Consider the following 18,082-nt stretch of genomic DNA (forward strand, 5'->3'; position numbering starts at 1 on the left):
GGCATTTCTGAAAATAAACTTTTCCTGTAAATTATAAAAAAAATTCAAAAGGCGTTAGTTAAAGAGCTTTGACAGATATGTCCAAATTGATGATACCATTGTAATCATAAAGCAATTATCTTTCAAATAAAAAACATTTAACAAAATATCTAGAACTGTTACTGAGATACATCATTTTAAAAGTTTTTCCGAAACTTGCATCTTCAAAATGGTTTTCGCAGTATCATCTTTGGAGGCCTGTATCTTGGGGCAGGAATTTTTTTCGAGAAAATAAAAAAATGCCTGTTTCTTACTTACTCCTGAATTTTCACATATGCTAAATTCAATAACATCGAAGACTATGAAGGTAACCCCCCTGCCTGAAGTGATACGGATCATGCCTTGTGTAACTATGACAAACACTGATGTTCGCATCCCTCTCTATGTGGGCATGGCTGCTAGCAGTACGGGGCAATGGGGTCAACACAGTGACTAAATATTTCAGTGATTACTTCTACTATCTACGAACTGTATTTCTGTCATGCCATCTGCCTTATTCATCAACACAGTAGCCTGAGAGTAGTTCAGACAAACTTTCAGTGGAACAGTTTCTAGTACTGCTGAGCTGGCGAGGTCACCATCGCCTGTTCTGCCGATGCCACTGGGTGGTGGCCTCTGACACTACACAGCTTATTTTTGCCCTCCCCTATCCATTTCTCACTCCCTTGCTGAGTCAGTGACACTATTATCTTTTGTCATGCTAAACCCCTCCGGCAGTATCATTGTATCACTGTCTCATATGTTCACACCATCATTGCTGGACCACCACACTCAATTTCTTAATATGTTCGGGTAGTCTGTGCCCTGAGGAACTACCATTGTGAATTGATTATTTCTACTTACCCAGTAAGATACTATTATGTATTAGTATTTAAGGATGCTATTTCATCATTGTATTAGGATTCCAGTGTCTAACCCTAGGTGTCAGATCACGTCTACCTTTATGGTTGATTGTTTTCAAGTAATTTTAATATTAAAAATTTGATTCTGTAAATCTAGAGAACAGATTTTGTGCTAAAGTGCTGAATCTTGTTGATGTAACTTTTTAAGAAAACAGTGAAGTGTCTTACTTCATAGAATGACAAAAATGGCTCTGAGCACTATGGGACTCAACATCTTAGGTCATAAGTCCCCTAGAACTTAGAACTACTTAAACCTAACTAACCTAAGGACATCACACGCACCCATGCCCGAGGCAGGATTCGAACCTGCGACCGTAGCAGTCCCGCGGTTCCGGACTGCAGCGCCAGAACCGCACGGTCACCGCGGCCGGCAAGAATGACCTGTGCATTGTGAATAATTGAATTCTTTTACACAAGTCGCAAGTTTTCTGTTAGTGGGTACCACAATATGTAATACACTGCGATTTTGTTAGTAAATTTTTTTATAGTGGAGACGGAATGTAAATTTTGGTTCTGTATAAACAAGTAACAGTGAATTTAGAATTTCTACATGCCAATAACCCTAAAGCTATTTATGGGCAGAAGGTATTTTCAATGCAAACAGCCACTATACTACCGCTAAACGGTTACTATTAACATATACTACGGGTTATTATGCTTTGCAGCAGTTCCACAACTTTCTGAGAATTTATACCAACTCAGTTGTCGTGATCGCTTTCCAAAACTGTTGTAACAGAGCCCTTCCATTGGCTGTACATCCACTAACTGAGCAACTCGTTTCTCGAGGGAGTGGCTGGCACACTTTTGTAAGCATGTAAGCACCAGTTCTTATGGGAGGGCGAATGGGGTACAGGGTGGCACCGCGGTCAAGGGATGTTTACGATTTCTTGCAAAATTTTGTTCCAATCTTTGTTTTGCGTTGAATATTTCAATTACTCTCCCAGTATAACTTCATCAGTGCCTGCATGATAATCCTTCATGTTGTACAGGACAGAAGCAGTTCATTCCAGAAAAAACACAGTCTGCAGCATTTCTGCAGAAGAACTGGAGTACCGATGCCACCAGTCAATCAACAGGCGATGCAGGGATGGAGAGAGTTGTGTGGTTGCTGGAGGGTCTTGGACGACAGAGTGCAGCTTACGTTCCAGACTTCAGCCAGAGCTGACGGTTTCCCCCATCTGCCCCAGACCCTGTTCACTGGGACCGGCCACCAGCCACACGAACCTGAACAGCTACCTTGTACGTTCCCTGTTCATTTATTATTACTGAAGGAACTCTTAGACTGGCGGTCGACTTCTACCTCTGGCCCATGGCCAAGGCCATTTTGTTCTCTGTTATTCAGAATACATCACAAACTTTCTTTAATTAACTACTTTGTCTGATAGCCTCCCTTCTGGTGCTCACCCACCCTACTCTGAATCCTATACAGCACCACTTCCTAAAAGTTCAGACTCCAGTTGGACGTGTACTACCACCATGGCAGCTTGCACTCTGTCAACACCTGTTCCAAGCTCATGGTGGATGTAGGGGGCGGGGGGGTGCCCATTTACATGAAGTTCGTTGGTACTGCCTGCCCCTTTAAAGGCTCTGAACTGCCTCATTGGGCTTGTTGCTGCCAGTGATGCCCTCCCAACCTGGTATCAATGATTTCGCACTGCCGTTGTCGCAGATTTGTATGTGGCACGCCAGATGACACAGTACGCCTTCTCCTGGTCTGCCACCATTTTCATGCAGAAACGTAACTTTGAGAGTTACTAAACGTTTCGCAAGTAACCCTGATTCCTTATCTCATTTCAATAATGTAGTGTCTCTTCTTCTGGACATGGATATAATTGAGGCGAGGACGGCCAATGATCTCTTCAGTGCAGATGCATTCCAGGCTCCAGCTCTTACGCGAATCGGCGGAATACCGCGAGGAATAAGGATAATGGACGAGGGGCACTATATCCGTGTCATGTGGGTAAGTTGAGAAATGCAGGTCTTACGGGACACCTGCTAGGTTATTTCGTGCAGTTACTATGACCACTGCGTCCAGATGGCGCAGTTCGAATTCTGCTGCCGGCCGCTGTGGCAGAGCGGTTCTAGGCGCTTCAGTCTGGAACCGAGCGACTGCTACGGTCGCAGGTTCGAATCCTGCCTCGGGCATGGATGTGTGTGATGTCCTTAGGTTAGTTAGGTTTAAGTTGTCCTGAGTTCTAGGGGACTGATGACCTCAGATGTTAAGTCCCATAGCGCTCAGAGCCATTTGAACCATTTTTTTCGAATCCTGCTCTGATACCAACTTTCAACTTTTCTCACTGATTTAAATCAAAGCCCAATCGCAGTCAGTGTTTGTAATTCCTTTGTGTCTTTGTGTCTTATCTCAGCCATATTCCAAGCTATAAAGTTCTGAAATGATAGCCAGTCCTTATCGAGACGTAATGTTCCTGGAACTGCACGACATGTAGGGGCGACCTGCTTCGTCAGATAGCGATAGTGGCAGATAGTGGCTGATAGAAGCAATTGGCTTAAGTTAGCTGCTGTTACCGGCACCGAGTTCTTTCCTCTGCTGCTAGTAGCACTTAAGCAGTAGCAATGGCTGTGCGCGTCTTATATTTGCTGGTATCCGCGCTGTTGGTAGTTATGGCGAAGCCGAGTATTACCAAACTGGGTGAGTTTTGCTATAATAAAGATTAAATTCCACAGTGAAACATATAAAACGGGCAGTTGGTTTAGTAGAAATTTTTGGAGCATTTTTTTTTCCATTGCCAGGCGTTAATCTATGCGTCATTTAATTTCTCTTATTTTATCCATATTAGTTTGTAACAGACTGCTACGATTTCCTCTCCCTTTCCAACCCTTCATCTCAGAGTAAAATTTACGCCCAACATCCTTAAATACTTGTGTGTAATTAGTACAGCAAATAGATTATTTTAAAGAACCATGAAAAAAGTTTTCGTTCCCAATAAAACTGTTGCAAAAGGAAGTCCACTTCGTGACAAACGAATTCCAGTTTGTAGTTGAAATGTAATACATACGATGTGTTGCTATAAAGCCGGCCGAAGTGGCCGTGCGGTTAAAGGCGCTGCAATCTGGAACCGCAAGACCGCTACGGTCGCAGGTTCGAATCCTGCCTCGGGCATGGATGTTTGTGATGTCCTTAGGTTAGTTAGGTTTAACTAGTTCTAAGTTCTAGGGGACTAATGACCTCAGCAGTTGAGTCCCATAGTGCTCAGAGCCATTTGAACCATTTGTTGCTATAAAAAAACTACATGTATTGCATTCTGTCTTCCTCTATCATTTTTGCACTCAGTGATTCCCTCTAGTAATACTGAATTTATTTCCTAATGTCTTAGCATGTGTCCTGTCGTCCTGCCACTTCTTTCAGTCAGCTTTTTCAATATATTGTTTCTCTCACGATCCTGCATAGAATTTTCATATCTCTCACTTTATAATGGGGGGGAAAGAATTTAAACCGACAAACTCTGGGAGGTTGTTGGGGACATTAAAACAAATATTTTCCCTAATGTCATTTTTACCTATGAGGAGTATTTAAACCGGTAGCGGAAGATTTCTCAGGTGGCATATTAATTAAACCAACTAACACGTTTCCATTTTTTTATGACCAAGAGACAACAAATTAGCACAACCCAATTTCGATTTCAGTAGATTTTCAAAAATGCCTCCACTGACACGTAAACAAAGGTTACACCGTCGGATCATGTTCTGTCTGACACGGGCAAAAACCCCAGGAGTACCCTGAATTGTTCCTGCTGCTGCTACTATCCGGGCAACGAGATCCTCTTCTGATGCAACAGGAGTTGCGTAAACAAGGTTGAGCATCTCTCCCCACACAAAAAAGTCCACAGGGGACCTATTGGGGATCGAGCAGGTGATGGTGCAGGACCACCTTTGCCAGTGAACGTTTCTGGGAACCGTCGGTCCAGGAATCGACGCACACGACGACTGAAATGTGCCGGCGCCCCGTCATGTTGGAACCACAGGCATTGTCTTGTAGGGAGCGGGACGTCTTCCAGCAATTCTGGTAATGCTCTGGAGGAAAATTGTAATAGTGTCTGCCATTTAATGGTCTAGGTAGCAGCTACGGCCCAATTGAACAGTCCCCAACAACACCGACCCACACATTAACGAAGAACCTCACTTGATGAGCGCTAGTAACTGTGGGATGTGCGTTATCCTCACTCCAAACATGCAAATTGTGCATGTTGAAGACTCCATCACGCCCGAACGTTGCTTCATCGGTAAACAAAACACAGGATGGAAATGTAGGATACATTTCACACTGTTCCAGGTACCACTGCGAAAACTGTGCTCTGGGTGGATTATCAACTGCTTCCAAGTTGTGGACACGCTGTAAGTGAAATGGACGTAACAATTGCTCTCGAAGAACTGTTCTTACAATCGTCTGATTCGTGCCCATGTTACATGCAATTGCACGAGTGCTGATTGAAGTATCCCTCTCCACATCCTGCAAGACAGTTTCCTCAAATTGTAGCGTTCTTACCGTGCGACGGCGTCCCTGTCCAGGTAATCTACCAAATGACCCGGTCTCACGCAGACTTTGGTACACAGCAGCAAAGGTCGTATGATGCGGGATACGGCGATTAGGATATTGTTGTTGATAAACCCGCTGTGCAGCTCGTCCGTTGTGGTGCGCTACGTAGCACGCACCAACCATATCAGTGTACTCACTCCAGGAGTATCGCTCCATTAGTAAACAGAGACAGTGCGCTACTACACTGGTGGACAGCACTTGCCTGCAACTGAAGAGCGTAATACGCCCTCTAACAACTGAAGATCGTAATACGGCCCCCACCGGTTTAAATAATCCTCATAGGAAAAAATGACATTAAGGAGAAAGATTTTTTTCGATGTCCCCTACAACCTCCCAGAGATTGTCGGTTTAAATACTTTTCACCCTGTCAGTCCAGTTTATTTTTTTCATACTCCCATGTCACTACCAACATCCATCGCCGCAACCTAGGTCGCTTGTCCTGTAGCTCTTGACTCGGAGGGTTACCGGTTGGAAAACTGGTAGTGGAAGATTATCCCTGCCAGTATTTGGTTGGCCCGGGCAGGTGAGATGGTGGCGTAAAGGTTCTGATCACCAGTCGTTCTGCCAGAGTCCTGGATTAACTTCCAAACCTCTCCACAGTGTCTCATTATGTGAGAGCATTTGACACTGTTCATGGTCACCAGTCCATCGGATGGGCAGGTTAAGCTGGTGGCCGCCTCGGTAACGAGCAGGCTATGTGCCGGCATCTGGTTGCACCAACACCATCTGGTCTGCAGACCTACCTGCACCTGATAACGTCACGCACTGGTGATCGTGTCTGTATCGGAACTTCACTGTGACGCACACTGCAGCTGGTTTTCTGACCTGGAACGGCATCAGTTTCTCTGTGCTGTCTTCTCCTACATAGCCTTCTACACCACTGGCCATTAAATTTGATAAACCACGAAGGTAACGTCCTACAGACGCGAAATTTATTTGACAGGAAGAAGATGCTGTGATATGCAAATGATTAGCTTTTTAGAGCATTCACACGAGGTTGGTGCCGGTGGCGACACCTACAACGTGCTGAAATGAGGAAGGTTTTCAACCGATTTCTCATACACAAACGGCAGTTGACCGGTGTTGCCTGGTGAAACGTTGTTGTGATGCCCTCGTGTAAGGAGGAGAAATGCGTACCATCGCGTTTCCGGATTTGATAAACGTCGGATTGTAGCCTATCGCGATTGCGGTTAATTGTATCGCGACATTGCTGTTCGCGTTGGTCGAAATCCAATGACTGTTAGCAGAATATGGAATCGGTGGGTTCAGGAGGGTAATATGGAACTCCGTGCTGGATCCCAACGGCCTCGTATCACTAGCAGTCGAGATGACAGGCATCTTATCCGCATGGCCGTAACGTCTCGATCCCTGAGTCAACAGATGGGGACGTTTGCAAGACAACAACCATCTGCACGAACAGTTCGGCGACGTTTGCAGCAGCATGGACTATCAGCTCGGAGACCATGGCTGCGGTTATCCTTGACGCTGCATCACAGACAGGAACTCCGGCGATGGTGTACTCAATGACAAACCTGGGTTAAGGAATGACAAAACGTCAATTTTTCGGATGAATCCAGGTTCTGTTTACAGCATTATGATGGTCGCATCCGTGTTTGGCGACATCGCGGTGAATACACATTGGAAGCGTGTATTCGTCATCGCCATACTGGCGTATCACCCGGCGTGATTGTATGGGGTGCCATTGGTTACACGTCTCGGTCACCTCTTGTTCGCATTGACGGCACTTTGAACAGTGGACGTTATACATTTCAGATGTGATATGACCCGTGGCTCTACCCTTCATCATTCGATCCCTGCGAAACCCTACATTTCGGCAAGATAATGCACGACCGCATGTTGCAGGTCCTGTACGGGCCTTTCTAGATACAGTAAGTGTTCGACTGCTGCCCTGGCCACCACATTCTCCAGATCTCTCACCAATTGAAAACGTCTGGTCAATGATGGCCAAGCAACTGGCTCGTCACAATACGCCAGTCACTACTCTTGATGAAGTGTGGTATCGTGTTGAAGCTGCATGGGCATCTGTACCTGCACACGCCATCCAAGCTCTGTTTGACTCGATGCCCAGGCGTATCAAGGCCGTTATTACGGCCAGACGTGGTTGTTCTGGGTACTGATTGCTCAGGATCTACGCACCCAAATTGCGTGAAAATGTAATCACACGTCAGTTCTAGCATAATATATTTGCCCAATGAATACCCGTTTACATCTGCATTTCTTCTTGGTGTAGCAATTTTAATGGCCAGTAGTGTAATTAAACTAAGGAAATTTATGCCATCACGTAAAACAACAGAACAAAATTCCTCTACGATTTGTCAGCGTGTAAAATTGTTTTGACAATATACTACAAACACGAATCCGTAGGCCTGAAGACAAACTGTAATATTAAACATCTTTATCTCCCGCCCTGGGGATTTATCTTTACTACCTTTACTTAAGGTAAAAATCAGTCTTTTTTGGTTTTTCATTGGTTACCATATCGGTCCACCAAATTTTCAGCACTCATCTCTAGCACCACATCTCAGATGTTGTGTTGTGCTCCATATGTACCTTCTCAAAAGTTTCTTCCTCAAATTTAGGCCTATATTTGATTCTGGTAAAATTCTCTTGGCCAGGAATGTCATTTTAGTCAGAGATAGTCTACTTTTGATGTCATTCTTGTTCCGACCGTCATGGGTTAGCTTGCTAGCTACGTAGCCGAATTTTAACTTCTCCTACTTCTTGATCACCAATCCTCATGTTAAGTTTCTCGCTATTCTCACATCTGCTACTTGTCATTACTTTCGTCTTTCTTCGACATACTCTCAATCCATATTCTTTACTCATTGAACTATTCATTCCATTCACCAAGTCCTTTAATTCTTCTTCACTCTAACTCAGGATAGCAATGTCATCATTGATATCCTTTCAACTTGAAATTCCACTCTTGAACCTTTCTTTATCTCTGTAATTGCTTTTTCCTGGTATAGATTGAACAGTAGGGGCAAAAGACCACATCCCTGCCTCACAGCCGGCCGCGCTGGCCATGCGGTTCTAGACGCTTCAATCCGGAACCGCGCGACTGCTACGGTCGCAGGTTCGAATCCTGCCTCGGCCATGGATGTGTGTGATGTCCTTAGGTTAGTTAGGTTTAAGTAGTTCTAAGTTCTAGGAGACTGATGACCTCAGATGTTAAGTCCCATACATTCTAGACAGCAACATGAATAGTCGTTCTGTTGCCATTTCCCCAGATGATGTTAGAAATTCTGATGGAATGTTATCTATCCCTTCTTCCTTATTTGTAGAGGCCTTCAATGTACTCTTTTCACTTAGCTGCTCTCTCCACTGCACGTAACAGTGGAATTCCTATTGCACTCTTAATGCTACTATCCTCGCTTTTAATTTCACCGAAAGTTGTTTTGACTTTCCTATATGCTGAGTCAGTCCTTCTGACAGTCATTTCTGTTTCGATTTCTTCACATTTTTCATGCAGCCGTTTCGTCTTAGCTCCCTGCACTTCCTGTTTATTTCATTCCTCAGCGACTTGTTTTTCTGTATTCCTGAATTTCCCTTAACATTTTTGTACTTCCTTCTTTCTTCAAAAAGTGGCTCTGAGCACTATGGGACTTAACTTCTGAGGTCATGTCCCCTAGAACTTAGAACTACTTGATCCTAACTAACCGAAGGACATCACACACACCCATGCCCGAGGCAGGATTCGAACCTGCCACCGTAGCGGTCGCGCGGTTCCAGACTGTAGCGCCTAGAACCGCTTCTTTCTTCGATCAACTGAAGTATTTCTTCTGTTACCCATGGTTTCTTCACAGATAATGTCTTTGTACCTATGTTTCTCCTTCCCACTTCTTTGATTGCCCTTTTAAGAGACACCCATTCCTCTTCAACCGTTCTGCCTACTGAGATATTTCTTATTGCTGTATCTATAGCCTTAGAGATCTTCAAGCGTATCTTTTCATTCTTTAGTACTTCTATATCCCACTTCTTTGTGTACTGATACTTCGTGAATAGTATCTTGAACTTCAGCCTACTCTTCATCACTACTACATTGTGATCTCAGTCGATATCTGCTCCTGGGTACGTTACAATCCAGTATCTGGTTTCGGAATTCTGCCTGACCATTATGTAATCTAACTGAAATCTTACTGTATCTACCGGTCTTTGCCAGATATACTATACTTCCTTGTGATTCTTGTGATTCTTTGCTGTTACTAGGTGAAATTTGTGACAGAACGCAATTAGACTTTCTCCTCTCTCATTTCTGATACCAAGCCCATATCCTCCGATACCCTTTTCTTATTTTCCTTCCCCTAAAACCGAATTTCGATCCCCCATGTCTATTAAATTCTCATCTAACTTTACCGACTGAATTATCCATTCAATATCCTCACATACTTTCTCTTCATCTTTGGCTTCGACATCGGCATGTATACCTGAACTATCGTTATCGATGTTGGTTTGCTGTCGTTTCTGATAAGAAAAACCTGATTACTCAGCTGCGTCGGCCGGTGTGGCCGAGCGGTTCTAGGCGCTTCAGTCTGGAACCGCGCAACCGCTACGGTCGCAGGTTCGAATCCTGCCTCGGGCATGGATGTGTATGATGTCCTTAGGTTAGTTAACATTTGGATAAGCTATCTGACTGCGTATTTGAATATCAAAAACTACAGGAACAAATGAACTTGCAAAAATGAATGGATTACAGTACATGACATGCTGTGGTGTGTCAGTGTCTCTGTTTTGGCTGTAAGTTTTGTACTCACCTCTTTAGATGACTGCTCTTTTCCATGTGATTTACACCAATTCGCAACAGAATGCAGCAGCAGTGGCTAAATCTTGTTGTTACTAAGAATGAATTTAATAAAAATGAGTCGGCTTGGGTCCTGTTAACTACCAAATAACTTGTAAGAAGAGCTTTCATAAATTAAGTCTATTTAAAACTTCAGAAATCATCATGACCTATAATAGTTTGACAAGTATTAGTAATGGCGAAATGACTGACAATGACATAAGTATCAATAATGGCTGAGTACCAGATAACAAATTATTTCAATTTGAAAGTTACCTTGACATTTAATAACCACAGCATATTTATTTGGAGGATAAGGCTGCTTCTTTAACCGACAAGCAAACATGGGATTATTGCAAACTCGGACCAACAATCACGAGCCTAACCCTGCAATTGCGCTTTACTCTGTGCTTGAGAATTATACCTTGAATTCAATCTTCAAGCGTGGTTAAGCCATCTAAATCTCTTCTGGCTATATAAATAAATCAAGCCTTGAGTTTGGTAAGATCTGCCATCACCGAAGTGGGGGCAGCGAGACACGTCTTCTGTCTCTGACCTCTCGACCGACACTACTTACAGCCGCGCTCCCATGTTTCAGACTCAGATTGTTACTATAGATATCTGAGTGCTTATTTATTTCCAGTCTTATACAATGCAAAGAAGAGCGTTGAGTTGGCTATATTATTTTCAATGCAATGGGGAGTTCTGACACACTCCTTACAAGCTCTTTGAATTAAAAATCCTGTAAACTGGAAAACCTGGTGGGAATAATAAGTAATGCTAAATAGTTTCGAGCCACAGAATTGATGACAGGTTATTCTTCATTACAGAAAAGTTGGCGACTGGAAGCAGTAAACCACTAAAAATCTTCAGGCACATACATAACACACACAGCAGTGCAATACAAGATACTGAGAAGTTTGTCTCACTGGATCAGAACATAATCAAGATAAAATATTTTATTTCGTGAATACTAGGAATACACACATGAATAAAATTCGCTCAACATACCAGTTTGTCACTGGTCTCAAGCAAATCAGGGTGAAGAAATAAGTACATAATTTTTTATAACTCTCCCGGAACGCAAACTACTACTAGAGCAGGATTATTTAATATAGGTACCACAATACAAACCAGTGACGTCGTACTCAACAATGAGCACACATTGTACATATTAACAGGTTACGTTACTCAGCAAATCTGACACACATTTAATTGTTAACCACATTGTAAGCTGAAGGAAGTTGGGCATAAATTACAATGCAAACTTCGCTGGAAACTTCCTCACTCTTTGGCTTGTGGAACACGTTATCGAAATGAAATTGGTCTTTTTCATGATACATAAGATGAACTTCTCATAAAACTAAAGGTAAATGAAAAATCGAAAGGTATTTTTACAACTCTACTACGTATAACGAAACATCATTTGGAAACAATAGAAACTGGAAAGATGTAGCAATCAAATTACTGCACGCGTAATAAACGGAAAAGCTGTCTCATGTCAGCACGTTGTAGGTGTCGCCACCGGCGTCAACCTAGTGTGAATGCTCTGAAAAGCTAATCATTTGCGTATCACAGCATCTTCTTCGCGTCTATAGCACGTCAGTCCGCAGCTCGTGGTCGTGCGGTAGCGTTCTCGCTTCCCTCGCCCGGGTTCGATTCCCGGCGGGGTCAGGGATTTTCTCTGCCTCGTGATGACTGGGTGTTGTGTGATGTCCTTAGGTTAGTTAGGTTTAAGTAGTTCTAAGTTCTAGGGGACTGATGACCTCCGATGTTAAGTCCCATAGTGCTCAGAGCCATTTTTTTGTAGCACGTCATCTTCTTGGTGTAGCAATTTTAATGGCCAGTAGTGTACGAGCGAGAGGTTCCTCTCTTGTGTCCGCTGTGCACTTGTAGACGTCGCTCTTTAGCCACCCCTACAAACAGTAATCCAGTGGGGTAAGATCGGGTGACCTCTGTGGCCAAGCAATGACTCCAAGGCGACCGATCCAACGACCAGGATACGCTGTGTTGAGATACTGTGCCACTGGCCGTACGGAATGTGTAGGAACTCCGTCATGCTGGAAGTACAGGGTTATTACAAATGATTGAAGCGATTTCACAGCTCTACAATCACTTTATTATTTGAGATATTTTCACAATGCTTTGCACACACATACAAAAACTCAAAAATATTTTTTAGGCGTTCACAAATGTTCGATATGTGCCCCTTTAGTGATTCGGCAGACATCAAGCCGATAATCAAGTTCCTCCCACACTCGGCGCAGCATGTCCCCATCAATGAGTTCGAAAGCATCGTTGATGCGAGCTCGCAGTTCTGGCACGTTTCTTGGTAGAGGAGGTTTAAACACTGAATCTTTCACATAACCCCACTGAAAGAAATCGCATGGGGTTAAGTCGGGAGTGCGCGGAGGCCATGACATGAATTTCTGATCATGATCTCCACCACGACCGATCCATCGGTTTTCCAATCTCCTGTTTAAGAAATGCCGAACATCTTGATGGAAGTGCGGTGGAGCACCATCCTGTTGAAAGATGAAGTCGGCACTGTCGGTCTCCAGTTGTGGCATGAGCCAATTTTCCAGCATGTCCAGACACACGTGTCCTGTAACGTTTTTTTCGCAGAAGAAAAGGGGGCCGTAAACTTTAAACCGTGAGATTGCACAAAACACGTTAACTTTTGGTGAATTGCGAATTTGCTGCACGAATGCGTGAGGATTCTCTACCGCCCAGATTCGTACATTGTGTCTGTTCACTTCACCATTAAGAAAAAATGTTGCTTCATCACTGAAAACAAGTTTCGCACTGAACGCATCCTCTTCCATGAGCTGTTGCAACCGCGCCGAAAATTCAAAGCGTTTGACTTTGCCATTGGATGTCAGGGCTTGTAGCAATTGTAAACGGTAAGGCTTCTGCTTTAGCCTTTTCCGTAAGATTTTCCAAACCGTCGGCTGTGGTACGTTCAGCTCCCTGCTTACTTTATTCGTCGACTTCCGCGGGCTACGCGTGAAACTTGCCCGCACGCGTTCAGCCGTTTCTTCGCTCACTGCAGGCCGACCCGTTGATTTCCCTTTACAGAGGCATCCAGAAGCTTTAAACTGCGCATACCATCGCCGAATGGAGTTAGCAGTTGGTGGATCTTTGTTGAACTTCGTCCTGAAGTGTCGTTGCTCTGTTATGACTGACTGATGTGAGTGCATTTCAAGCACGACACACGCTTTGTCGGCTCCTGTCTCCATTTTGTCTCACTGCGCTCTCGAGCGCTCTGGCGGCAGAAACCTGAAGTGCGGCTTCAGCCAAACAAAACTTTATGAGTTTTTCTACGTATCTGTCGTGACCATATGTCAATGAATGGAGCTACAGTGACTTTATGAAATCGCTTCAATAATTTGTAATAGCCCTGTACATACGACCTCGTCAAAGGGATATCCGCCACATATTCTGGTAACACATCTTGAAGAAACTCAACAAAAAATGGTTCAAATTGCTCTGAGCACTATGGGACTTACTTCTTTGGTCATCAGTCCCCTAGAACTTAGAACTACTTAAACCTAACTAACCTAAGGACATCACACACATCCATGCCCGAGGCAGGATTCGGACCTGCGACCGTAGCGGTCGCGCCGTTCCAGGCTGAGGCGCCTAGAACCTCTCGGCCACAACGGCCGGCGAAACTCAACATACCGTGTCCCAGTAAGACGGTTATCCAAAACAACCGGACCGATGAGTTGGTCATCAACAATAACTCATCACACGTTGACTGAGAAACGTCGTTGAAAATTCGTTTCTACAATGGCGTTCGCATTTTCATTAGCTCATATATGAGAGTTGTGCGTGTTGTTGATTCCGTTGCGGGTAAATGTTGACTCATACATGGAATTAATCGCTCATTGGCAATGATCCATTGACAGAATTCTTGCCGGGCGGCAGCATCTCCTCCATTCAGACGTTGTACATCCGACAGCGCACGCGTCGCCAGTGTACCCAACACGCCACGGTCACGTGACAACACGCTCTGTCACCGGAGTTCACGTCTTCTCTGCAACGTTGACGGGTAGTGACCGCTCCTTCATGTTAGGTGTCTTCTTTTTAAACTCCAGTGTCGAAACGGAGGACTTAAAAAAGCTTGTTAACGTCCCACCAAGGTGAAATGAACAGCAACTACTCGTGGGGCGATTCTGTATACAACCAACCTGCGGGGAGCTCTTCCGTCAACTCGACCCGCTCGTTACACACAACCGACATACATCACGTGGCGACTCGGTACAACCGACCACGCCTGGTCCGCGCTGGAGAGCCACACTGCCCTCCCGTGTCCACCACACTCTATCTGAGCGCACTACGCCCCTACTTCCGCGCCACCACACGAAGTTACCACCGGTCAGAGATCTCACTTCCTCCATAGCAGTTTCCCGGAAGCAAAACGCAGATATCGATAGCAGAGAGAAAAGACCACCAAGTAGCCACTTAATGACAGACAAAGTATCAAAGAAAAATGTCAGGGGAAGAAAAGGAAAACCAATGCAATTTAAACACAAGGTGTAGCACGAGTCTATACACGGCTCACAGCTATACAGCAATCTTCTTAAACATCAAAAAAGTGACCTAACAATAACACACCATCTAACCGAATCACACTTACGTGTAACTGGACCATCAAGGCAGAACGTAGGGATGGCAGCACTCCTATTTTCACGAAGAACATCCCAGACTTTGAAGTATATTTTTCACAAATACATTTAAAGTAATTTTATTGCACTCGTTATCAACATCTTTGATATTTTGAACTGAAGAGTTCCAAAAAATTCACTTCTGTGAAGTGGATTTTGAATGAATTTTACAAAAAAAAAAATTTCAAATGGCTCTGAGCACTATGGGACTTAACTTCTGAGGTCATCAGTCCCCTAGAACGTGGAACTACTTAAACCTAGCTAACCTAAGGACATCACACACATCCATGCCCGAGGCAGAATTCGAACCTGCGACCGTAGCGGGATGAATTTTACAATTCAGGAGAATACTCTAAAGAACCCCATGAACCATGGACCTTGCCGTTGGTGGGGAGGCTTGCGTGCCTCAGCGATACAGATAGCCGTACCGTAGGTACAACCACAACGCAGGGGTATCTGTTGAGAGGCCAGACAAACGTGTGGTTCCTGAAGAGGGGCAGCAGCCTTTTCAGTAGTTGCAAGGGCAACAGTCTGGATGATTGACTGATCTGGCCTTGTAACAATAACCAAAACGGCCTTGCTGTGCTGGTACTGCGAACGGCTGAAAGCAAGGGGAAACTACGGCCGTAATTTTTCCCGAAGGCATGCAGCTTTACTGTATGATTAAATGATGATGGCGTCGTCTTGGGTAAAATATTCCGGAGGTAAAATAGTCCCCCATTCGGATCTCCGGGCGGGGACTACTCAAGAGGATGTCGTTATCAGGAGAAAGAAAACTGGCGTTCTACGGATCGGAGCGTGGAATGTCAGGTCCCTTAATCGGGCAGGTAGGTTAGAAAATTTAAAAAGGGAAATGGATAGGTTAAAGTTAGATATAGTGGGAATTAGTGAAGTTCGGTGGCAGGAGGAACAAGACTTCTGGTCGGGTGACTACAGGGTTATAAACACAAAGTCAAATAGGGGTAATGCAGGAGTAGGTTTAATAATGAATAGGAAAATAGGAACGCGGGTAAGCTACTACAAACAGCTTACTGAACGCATTATTGTGGCCAAGATAGATACGAAGCCCACACCTACTACAGTAGTACAAGTTTATATGCCAACTAGCTCTGCAGATGACGAAGAAATTGAAGAAATGTATGATGAAATAAAAGAAATTATTCAGATAGTGAAGGGAGACGAAAATTTAATAGTCATGGGTGACTGGAATTCGAGTGTAGGAAAAGGGAGAGAAGGAAACGTAGTAGGAGAATATGGATTGGGGCTAAGAAATGAAAGAGGAAGCCGCCTGGTAGAATTTTGCACAGAGCACAACTTAATCATAGCTAACACTTGGTTTAAGAATCATGATAGAAGGTTGTATACATGGAAGAACCCTGGAGATACTAAAAGGTATCAGATAGATTATATAATGGTAAGACAGAGATTTAGGAACCAGGTTTTAAATTGTAAGACATTTCCAGGGGCAGATGTGGACTCTGACCACAATCTATTGGTTATGACCTGTAGATTAAAACTGAAGAAACCGCAAAAAGGTGGGAATTTAAGGAGATGGGACCTGGATAAACTGAAAGAACCAGAGGTTGTACAGAGTTTCAGGGAGAGCATAAGGGAACAATTGACAGGAATGGGGGAAAGAAATACAGTAGAAGAAGAATGGGTAGCTTTGAGGGATGAAGTAGTGAAGGCAGCAGAGGATCAATTAGGTAAAAAGACGAGGGCTAGTAGAAATCCTTGGGTAACAAAAGAAATATTGAATTTAATTGATGAAAGAAGAAAATATAAAAATGCAGTAAATGAAGCAGGCAAAAAGGAATACAAACGTCTCAAAAATGAGATCGACAGGAAGTGCAAAATGGCTAAGCAGGGATGGCTAGAGGACAAATGTAAGGATGTAGAGGCTTATCTCACTAGGGGTAAGATAGATACTGCCTACAGGAAAATTAAAGAGACCTTTGGAGAAAAGAGAACCACTTGTATGAACATCAAGAGCTCAGATGGAAACCCAATTCTAAGCAAAGAAGGGAAAGCAGAAAGGTGGAAGGAGTATATAGAGGGTCTATACAAGGGCGATGTACTTGAGGACAATATTATGGAAATGGAAGAGGATGTAGATGAAGATGAAATGGGAGATGGGATACTGCGTGAAGAGTTTGACAGAGCACTGAAAGACCTGAGTCGAAACAAGGCCCCCGGAGTAGACAACATTCCATTGGAACTACTGACGGCCTTGGGAGAGCCAGTCCTGACAAAACTCTACCATCTGGTGAGCAAGATGTATGAAACAGGCGAAATACCCTCAGACTTCAAGAAGAATATAATAATTCCAATCCCAAAGAAAGCAGGTGTTGACAGATGTGAGAATTACCGAACAATCAGTTTAATAAGCCACAGCTGCAAAATACTAACACGAATTCTTTACAGACGAATGGAAAAACTAGTAGAAGCCGACCTCGGGGAAGATCAGTTTGGATTCCGTAGAAATACTGGAACACGTGAGGCAATACTGACTTTACGACTTATCTTAGAAGAAAGATTAAGGAAAGGCAAACCTACGTTTCTAGCATTTGTAGACTTAGAGAAAGCTTTTGACAATGTTGACTGGAATACTCTCTTTCAAATTCTAAAGGTGGCAGGGGTAAAATACAGGGAGCGAAAGGCTATTTACAATTTGTACAGAAACCAGATGGCAGATATAAGAGTCGAGGGACATGAAAGGGAAGCAGTGGTTGGGAAGGGAGTAAGACAGGGTTGTAGCCTCTCCCCGATGTTATTCAATCTGTATATTGAGCAAGCAGTAAAGGAAACAAAAGAAAAATTCGGAGTAGGTATTAAAATCCATGGAGAAGAAATAAAAACTTTGAGGTTCGCCGATGACATTGTAATTCTGTCAGAGACAGCAAAGGACTTGGAAGAGCAGTTGAACGGAATGGATGGTGTCTTGAAGGGAGGATATAAGATGAACATCAACAAAAGCAAAACGAGGATAATGGAATGTAGTCGAATTAAGTCGGGTGATGCTGAGGGTATTAGACTAGGAAATGAGACACTTAAAGTAGTAAAGGAGTTTTGCTATTTGGGGAGCAAAATAACTGATGATGGTCGAAGTAGAGAG

The 18,082-nt window shown here is 43.8% G+C and overlaps 1 protein-coding gene across 1 annotated transcript in view; it reads left to right on the forward strand.

The window, feature by feature from the left end:
• The first annotated feature begins 3,433 nt into the window (after positions 1 to 3,433).
• Positions 3,434 to 18,082, forward strand: part of LOC126210274 (venom serine protease Bi-VSP-like) — a 168,366-nt gene continuing 153,717 nt past the window's right edge. Inside the window, exon 1 of the mRNA XM_049939468.1 lies at positions 3,434 to 3,591. Within this exon, the coding sequence (XP_049795425.1) occupies positions 3,516 to 3,591 (76 nt within the window). The 5' untranslated portion in view covers positions 3,434 to 3,515. The remainder of the gene's footprint in view (positions 3,592 to 18,082) is intronic.

Source organism: Schistocerca nitens, chromosome 10 (assembly GCF_023898315.1).
Source record: "Schistocerca nitens isolate TAMUIC-IGC-003100 chromosome 10, iqSchNite1.1, whole genome shotgun sequence".
Classification (NCBI taxonomy): Eukaryota; Metazoa; Arthropoda; class Insecta; order Orthoptera; family Acrididae; genus Schistocerca; species Schistocerca nitens.